The 8955-nt window shown below is 46.4% G+C and overlaps 1 protein-coding gene across 1 annotated transcript in view; it reads right to left on the bottom strand.

The window, feature by feature from the left end:
- Positions 1 to 2026: 2026 nt before the first annotated feature.
- LOC137527927 (sulfotransferase 1C1-like) overlaps positions 2027 to 8955 on the bottom strand; it is a 47774-nt gene continuing 40845 nt past the window's right edge. The window contains exons 5-7 of the mRNA XM_068248998.1: positions 6295 to 6389; positions 4996 to 5176; positions 2027 to 2244 (exon numbers count right to left, since the gene is read on the bottom strand). Of these exons, the coding sequence (XP_068105099.1) occupies positions 2132 to 2244; positions 4996 to 5176; positions 6295 to 6389 (389 nt within the window). The 3' untranslated portion in view covers positions 2027 to 2131. The remainder of the gene's footprint in view (positions 2245 to 4995; positions 5177 to 6294; positions 6390 to 8955) is intronic.

Here is an 8955-nt window from a genome sequence, read left to right as displayed (position 1 = left end):
TGTACCTATACTGGGGGGACCTATAGCCGGCTACCTATACAGTACTGAGTGCAACTAGACCTGGATAACTTATACTGCAGGCACCTATACCTGGCTCCATAGCGGAGGGGGAAGCAGGGGCGGCGCAATTTTTACACCCTCGCCCTGGGTGCATTTTAGCCTAGAAACGGCCCTGTTTGTAATTATAGATGAACATAGTCACAGGCATTTGGAGGACCAGACAGATTTATTAATTTATTCTTTTTGTACAGTATATAAGTTTTAGCAAGTGGTATCACACTTATACTCAGTATCTTGGATTTAGAAAGAATCACTTTATAGTACTAAATTCTTTCAGTGTGTAGAAAACAGCGACATCCGAATGTCAGTCATTATAATTGTAACATTGTCGGCATATAGCGCAGTGTTCGGCTATGGCCATCATGAAATATTGCCAAGATCTGTGGGTGTGAATGTAGCACCCCAGCTAATGATTCCATGGATAAATTAAAAATTGTGGGGGGAGAGGGGGCACCCCTGTCTGGTGCTGTTTGAGATGTTAAATATATGTATCTGCAACCCTGCAGAAAGAAAACTAGCCAAAGAATTAAAATAGCGAGACATAACTGCAATTATGAAAGCTTCTGGGAGGCCAAACATCTCCAAAATTTGCCTTATATCCGGTCAAAGGCCTCCTCTGCATCCAAAGTGAGAAGAAACCTTCAACCTTTCTGCTACTTGCACAATATCTATGCGTCTTCTCATGTTATCTGATGCTGGCCTACTTTTCATGAAACCAGCTTGGTCTTTTTTGATAAGATATATCATGACTTTTTCAAAAATATTGGCTAAAATTTTGGTGTAAATTTTAATGTTGGTCTACCGCTGGAAGGTGTTGATGGGTCTTTTTCTGGTTTGGGGATTGTAACGATAGTGGCTTGGAGCATCTCAGCTTGATGTTGAGCCTTTTTCTTTGATTGAATTAAAAGAAGAGAGAGGTGGTAGTAAAGTTTGAGGGTCGTCGTTGTCATACGGGTCTATCTTCATGGAAATTTACCAGAGAACTATTAAACTTTCTCGTATACAAAGAACAAATCTGTGAAGCACTGGAGGATTTTTTTTTTAACTTAATGAGACTCCTGGGATGTGCAAAAAAGTGTTATGGGAAGCTCACAATCTGATGTGCCACACCCAAATTCTGAGGTGATCACTACATTTTTAGGCAAATTAAAACTACCTAAAGTTAAACCAGAAGGTATTGGGCCTGATGCAATTGTCAGACTCGCCAGCGTTAAAATGCTGGGGAGTCCGGTAATTGGGCGGCGTTATCCTAGGTAGGGTGTTAAAAACTCACTTGGGTGATATTATTGTCCAGCGAGTTTTACACCCTATCCTATCCACTTTTCATGTTGCTGGGAAGCGATGCAACCCGTCAGACATAAGCGTTAGCTTAGACCTGCAAAAAGCAGGTCTAAACACGCTACTGCACATCTTCCACCGCTCCATCTTATGGAGACTCCCACAGCTCCCCGGGCAGACCAATGCTGCATGGGCGGACCAACGAGGAGCTCTGGGGGTCTCTTTATTAAAGGAGACCCCCAGATGCAGCGGCAGATGTTCGGCGAGTCGCGCGCATCTCCTGCGGGAGTGAGGCAGCAGCTGGTGCTGAAGGACAGCACCACAGCACAAAACCTCGCTCCCCATCGCCTGAGACATGGGAGCATCGCTCAGGCTTTCACCTGAGTAATGCTCCCTAGCGATCAGCCATCGTATGAGTGAAAAGGCCAACAGGATTTGCCGGTAATCCTCGTGTGGTGTCAAGGTGATAAGTAGTTCACATTTGCAAGCTACTTATCACCTCAAATAGGATATGGCCCATTGCTTCTTGATATCCAAGAGATAACTGGCAATTAAGACATTAAAATCCAGCAAATCCCCAGGCCCAGACGGCCTAGTCAATGACTACTATAAATCCTGTCTCCACAATCAGCAAATCCTAATAATAAAATATCCAGCCATGAAATAAGAATTCAATAACTCGCAGTGGTAAAATATGAACGGCATCAGAATGGAACTCTTTATTCAGTCAGGGAATACAAGAAGCAGATCCCTCAGCATCTCCTCTCCTCGTCCACATGGGGGCGCTTATCCTTTAGATCTTATCTGAAAATGTCAGTGTGGTGTTGCTCATCTGTTGTTTATAATCCGCCTCAAAGATTTCAAGTTGCTGGGCGGAGAACAGCGTCTTCCAGTCTCCGACTTTACCTGATGGGTAAAAACACAGAACGGGTAAGTATTCACTGATCCCCACAACTATTACATCTTCCCTCTTCACTCCTCTATATCCTGCATCTTCATTGAGGGACATCTTCTCTCTCTGAGGCCTCCCATAGTATGCACTCACATCATACCTTACCATAGGCAAATCTATCTAAGTTAAACACAGAATTCATGCTGGATCACTGGCTACCTATGGGAGGGACAACGACCACCAGGAGCACCTCAGGTTATTTATAGGGAGAAACTACCTTCTACCTATACTATACCCTATGTAGGGTAACTTTTGCTGCATTTTATATGTGAGGTAACATTTGCTGCATTTCATATACGGGGTAATGTTTGCTGCATTTCATATATGGGGTAATGTTTGCTGCATTTCTTATGTGGCATAATGTTTACTGCATTTCTTATGTGGCCCAATGCTTGCTGCATCTCATACGTGGTGTCATGTTTGCTTTGTTTCACATGGAATGTCAAAATTTACTGCATTTCATATAGGGCGTAATGTTTGCTGCATTTTATATGGGGTACAATGTTTGCTCCATTTCTTATGTTAGGTATTGACCGCTGCATTTATTATTTAATGGTCATAATAGCTGCATTTGATACTTTGGGGTTAATGTTGCAGTATTTGTCATTTTAGGAAGGAGGACATAATCCCCTTTACCTAACTATGTTTTTGGGTAAAAACTCAGGCCCACTTCTTTTAAGTTACGCTATTGCATAACAGTTGACCACAACATTTTTTTCACTATGGTGTGCTTTGCTTGCTGCTCCCTTTTAGCTTTCCTGCCCTGGGTCTTTCAGGATCCTAACCATGTCCGGTTAGGGTGTGGAGGCAAAATTATGTGCTGCTTAGTGCTACGAAAACCTTAGCAGTACCCCTGGCTACCATAGTCATAGTCTACTGTCTTACCACATTACTATTATGTATTTATATGGTACAAACATCTTCTGCAGCACTAATCTAATTCCTGACATATGTAATGCAAGCACCTTCTGGTGCATGGCAATATCCAGTTTTCTGCTGTGGCGCATTTTTACCTACCCCGCCAGTGGATACCGTATCTGCATAGCACCCTCACTCAAAAACAAAAACAAAAACTGGAGCAACCCCTGCATAGTCATGTCACTGACTGTCCTCAAATGAGCTTGCAATCTAATCCTACCATAGAAATAGTCTAAGGTCCTACCATACTATTATTATTAATATGTATTATTATAGCACTGGCATCTTCTGCAGCACTTTACAGAGTACATAGTCGTGTGAGCTCCAAATCATAGGATGAGTGGGCCAGGGCCGGATTTCTAGTATGGCCACAAAGGCCATGGCCTTGGACGATAAAAAAGCACAGGAGAGATAAGAGGTCACATGTCAAAGTGAATCATCTCTCATGCTTTGCTCTATTCTGCTTGAATGCCAAGGATCCCTGCATCGCTCACACTTCCTGGTGTGTGTGATGACAGTCAGCATTTGCTTTCACCTGTCGTCTGTATGATGCGTGGGGACATACAAGGTGCTGTGAGAAGTGCCAGGCATTTTCAGTAGCAGAACTCTTGAGTTCGGTGAGTTTTTTTCATGCACACATTCATTCACAGATAGACACTATCAGTTCTGCTAAATTTTTCTCTCCCCCACACACTGTAATAGTTTATTACTGGTCAGCTGTAAAAGACCTGAGACATGTAAAATGTAAAGTTAGATTGTTTTTTCCCCTATGGAAGGTTAACTCTTTCCTGACTCATTTTAGTAGCAGTACAGTTGTATTGTGAAAGCAGGACGTTTTGAAACAGGATGACAACTGTATGACATTCATTTATGTTTGCAAAACAAGCTATGTATCTTCTTCTGATGCTGATATATATAGCTGTGTGCTCTAACATCTTGTCAGTATACAGGAACAAAGTCTGAAGACGGCTCATTGGCCAAAGGCTCACTGTTTTTCTTTTTAGTTAGCCAATAAATGATATCATTCTGTTTCACAACTTCAAAACTACCTGCTGTCCTTTCTTGTCTTGCCGTAAATGGTAAATTGTCACTGTGTAAAGGACACCTGAGCTGACACTACATCTATGCCAGCGTGTGTACTTTGGGATCCTTCTTCTTACACGTTCTCTGGTTTGGATGGGCTTCTCTCCATTGCGCTGCTCTGTCACTTGTATGTGGCTCTGACTGCAGCCAGTCGCACAGAGCACAAAGAAGCAGCACATTCTCTTTCCACTTGCGCTCCTTGTAATTTCATGCTCTTGTCCAGATGTGCACAGCAGTCAAGGCCGGGAGTGTTATGGGTATGTGTACTTGACAAGCGCTGCTCATACATGATCGTCAGTTCTGAAGTACTGTATGCTCAGAATGCTATCGGCTGCTGTCCATCCAGGCAGGAGTGGATAGAGTATGCACTGCTTTTTTGTTGAATGAGGGACAGAGCAGGAAAAAAGGGAGGGAAGCCCATTCAAACCAGTGATCGCTAGTCAGGGTGTTGGAAAGATTGGTGACAGGGGGTCTTAGGCACTGGAAAGTAATTCTCTGGTGGGCCCTCATTGTCCCACTCCGACCCTGGAACCAAGCAACAGATGCTCTCCATGACTGGATGCTTGAAGAGCCCACAAGACCGCAGCTGTACATGTCGTTAGAGAATCAACCTCGAGTATTTCTGTATATCGATCAAAAGAACACATGGGAATTACGCCCAATGCCATCTTCCGTATCACATAGGGAACAACATCAGGCCTCACCTTTCCTCATGAAGCATTTCTCTGACTGGGCCACAAGTTCCTTGGGAAATCCGGAGGCGTTGGCCATGGGGTTAGTCTTCATGACCTCAAAAGTGGTGAGCTTTGCAATCTTGTTCAATACATCCTCTGAGAGCTCTTTTCCCAGGAACTTTGCCACTTTCCGAATCTCTTGTTGGGGGTTCTGTGTTGGGAAGAAATCAGAATATTCCACACAGAAGGCCATCAATAACTCTAAAGGTAAAATTCATGTGAATGATAATGCTCTGGGCAGGGCTTCAACCTGGTACAATCCATTTTCTGTGTCACTGATGTTTACCACAGTGCTGCAGCATAGCCTCATTGCAGGTTGCATGGGCAGTGCGAACAATGGATATTTAACCTCCCTGGCGGTGACCCCGAGTCAGGCAGCCGTAAAAAAAGAAGCCAGGAGTGGTAATCCTGAGCATGACTCAGGGTAGCCACCGGGAGGTCTATACAGAGCCTGAACTGCAGCGGACGTTTCAACTCACCTCCCTCAGGATCCAGACGCTGCCTGGCCCCATTCTTCTTTATGCATACTTAAGATTTGGCTGAACAGTACTCACTTTCCAAGAAATCAGGGCCAGGGCTTCAATAAAGGCAAAGGGGCAATTGCCCCGGCCCCAGAGGTGTATGCCCCCTCCCCTCCAGCTATGGCGACCCCATACATGCCTGCAGGGAATGAGGAAGAGAGGCGCCATGGGGAGGAGTCCGAAGTGTAGAGTGCGGTGCTGCCTCCTGTGTCCTGCCTGGATTAGGAAAGACCCCGCTGTGTGTCCCCTCCCCTCCAGCTATGGTGACCTCATACATGCCTGCAGGGAATGAGGAAGAGAGGCGCCAGGGGGAGGAGTCTGGAGTGTAGAGCATGGTGCTGCCTCCTGTGTCTCCTCCCCTCCAGCTATGGTGACCCCATACATGCCTGCAGGGAATGAGGAAGAGAGGCGCCATGGGGAGGAGTCTGAAGTGTAGAGCGCGGTGCTGCCTCCTGCGTCCTGCCTGGATTAGGTAAGACCCCGCTGTGTAAGGGAGAGGAGGAGAAGGGGAATAATGAGGGCTCCAATAATGCTTTTAGGGACATATGATGGACACCTAATGATTTTATGTGGCTGGGAGTGCGGTGGGATAGGTCCTAGGAGTTTGCTTGGGGCGGGCTTTCTATGGGGCACCCCAAGTTACTTTTGTTCGGGCCGCATTGTAGTTTAAACCAGCCCTGTAAGAGATCATCCTGTAAAAGTCAGTAACATTTGATGATTAGTATTTTGTGTGTAGACTGCTTCTCACCTTTTTAATATCTTCATAAAATGTATATAAAATGTTGTGTTTGTCTCTGGCTTCCCAGAAATCTTTCACGTGGTCGTACCAGGAGCCCCAGCCCACTGCGGAGATAGGAAACAATGCTCACAAGACGGTACACACAATACGCATGGAGACAAAAATAAATGAATACTAAACAGGATTATAAGTAGATGAAATTATGTCGTGAGACAATCAGAAAATATGTTTACTGGCAATGGCACAACAATGCGTTTCGTGGGCACATGCTAAAACGCCGCTATCCCGCGGCTGAACGAGGGTCCTTTCCCCTCCAAATCCCCCCCTGCAAAATCACGACCAACTTGGTCTTAGATTTTGCTACCCCTGTGCGCTTCCGTGTGAGGCGGGGCTATGAGCTGCAGCCCTGCCTCACACGCGTCTATCAGCGGCTGATCTCCGCCTCTCTCAGTGAAGGAAGACTGAGAGGGGCGGGGGAGAGGCGGAGATCCGCCGCTGATAGACGCGTGTGAGGCAGGGCTGCAGCTCATAGCCCCGCCTCACACAGAAGCGCTCCCCGGGCAGCACAGGGGGGATTTGGAGGGGAATGGACCCTCGTTTAGCCGCGGGATAGCGGCGTTTTAGCAGGGGCACACATGCCCCTGCTATATATAAGGAAAAAAGCCATTTTAATTATGGATTCAGACTCTCTTTAAATCACCTAAGCCAGCCCAATTTTGATGCAACACCTGCAGTGGTGATTCCATTCTCTTTGTCACTCTAGGCAAGAAGTCCTGTGTCACCTCCCCCCTCCCCAAAAAAGCAAAACAAAAAACACACACACACACACACACACACACACACACACACACACACACACACACACGAGAATATAAACCACTGCTGTGGAGTCCACTGCTGTGGTTCCACCTGTCCACTCACCACTCGCCCTAGTGCCCAGCATCTCCTACTGCATGTAGCATGATAACACGCACAGCGTGTAGCGTGATCCATCTCTGGACGCACAATGTAGCAGAGGTTGTACAGGGGGACTGAAGGTTGCACAAGAACACAGAAAGAGGCACAAAGGGACAGAAGGAGGAACAAACACACGTGGGGGTGTTGCTTCGTTTGGGAGGTGTAACTTCATTCAGGGTGGGGCTTAGTTTGGGGGTGGGGCATGACTACCTCCAGGACCATTGACACTCCAGGCAGTGGCCTGGAATGCCTATACCTAAAAACACCCTGAACACTTGAAAATGTTACTAGATTTGGGCCTCAATTCACTAACCTTAACTAACTAACTAACCTTAACTCCTGTCTTTAATAACTCTTCTGAGCTGTTTTACAGTTATCACCATGGTGATATAATTGTGATAACTGTAAAACAGCTCAGAAGAGTTATTAAAGACAGGAGTTAAGGTTAGTGAATTGAGGCCAAAGAATATTCCTTTTCAGAGCAAGAAAATTAAAATATATATATATAATAAGATAAAAGGAGCTGGTGTGATTATAGCGGTGATAAAATTCCTATCAGAGATTTCCTGCAGAGTCAGGACTGTAAACGGACTTTGATTACCAGTCAATGTTGTCTTTGTGAGGTAGTAAGCAGTATATGTTGTGTATTTTACACTTACACGTATTTTACACACTTACTGTGTGCACAGGGGCGTCTCACCCACCAGGCAAGTATAGGCGGTTGCCTGGGGCGCCATGAGGTGGTGAGGCGCCATGAGGTGGTGAGGCGCATTCCCTCGCCTCTGCTGCCGTGACCATTTTTTTTATATTATATTACCTCCCTACTCCGTCCCCAGTGCTCGGCACACTACCATGTGCTCAGCAGTGCCTCCACCTCCACTTCTCCCCAGCCAATAGAGCAATCAATACTGCTCTTCTCTGCCAGGCTCCTTCTTTAAAGCCGTGCCCCTTCTTCTCAGTAGCCACACAGGTAAAGTGTTTACCTCGTGTGGCCCAGCCTTTAACTCCGCCCCACGCCAGTCAAACCAGGAGCCAGTGGCCAGCCAGCTTATGCCCCTGACAGTCTGACCCCCAACCTGTGTCACTGGCTGCACACAGACACTTGAGCGAGACAGCCAGGGGACAGATGCAGTCAGAGAGAAGAATGTGATGTGTCCATGTTGGAGCCCCGCCCCCGCACAAGACAGCAACACAGCCCGGGAGAAAAGAAGTTTCTGCTCCAGAGTAGTGATGGGAATTCCTGCTCTTTTCAGAGAATCGGCTTTCCTGAATCGGCTCCCATTAAAGAGCCGGCTCTTACGGCTCTGAATCGGCTCTTCATTAAATATCACTAAACACCACTCAGAATCGGAGTAAAAGCCCTGCCCCCGTCTCCATGACAATTCCAGACTGCTTCTCTGACTGGGGCAATCCCTCCTTCTACTGCTCTGCTCCGCCCCATACACTCCTACAAGCTGCAAGAGGAGGACTACATCTCCCAACATGCCTCAGCGCCCTTTATTGCAGAGCAAAGCAGAGCTCTGTGGGGTGGCAGAGGCATCGGCTCTTTCAAAACTGAGAACCGGCTCTTGTCGTTCGCAGCAAAGAGCCGGCTCTTAGAGCTGGCTCGTTCTCGAACGACCCATCACTACTCCAGAGATGCACTAAATGGTTTAAAGAGGCGCCCTGGTGGTATATAAAAGCGTTTAAAAGCAGTTTAAAACCGAGAAAGGT

Source organism: Hyperolius riggenbachi, chromosome 8 (genome assembly GCF_040937935.1).
Source record: "Hyperolius riggenbachi isolate aHypRig1 chromosome 8, aHypRig1.pri, whole genome shotgun sequence".
NCBI classification, from domain to species: Eukaryota; Metazoa; Chordata; class Amphibia; order Anura; family Hyperoliidae; genus Hyperolius; species Hyperolius riggenbachi.
This window is presented reverse-complemented; position numbering and strand designations above follow the sequence as displayed.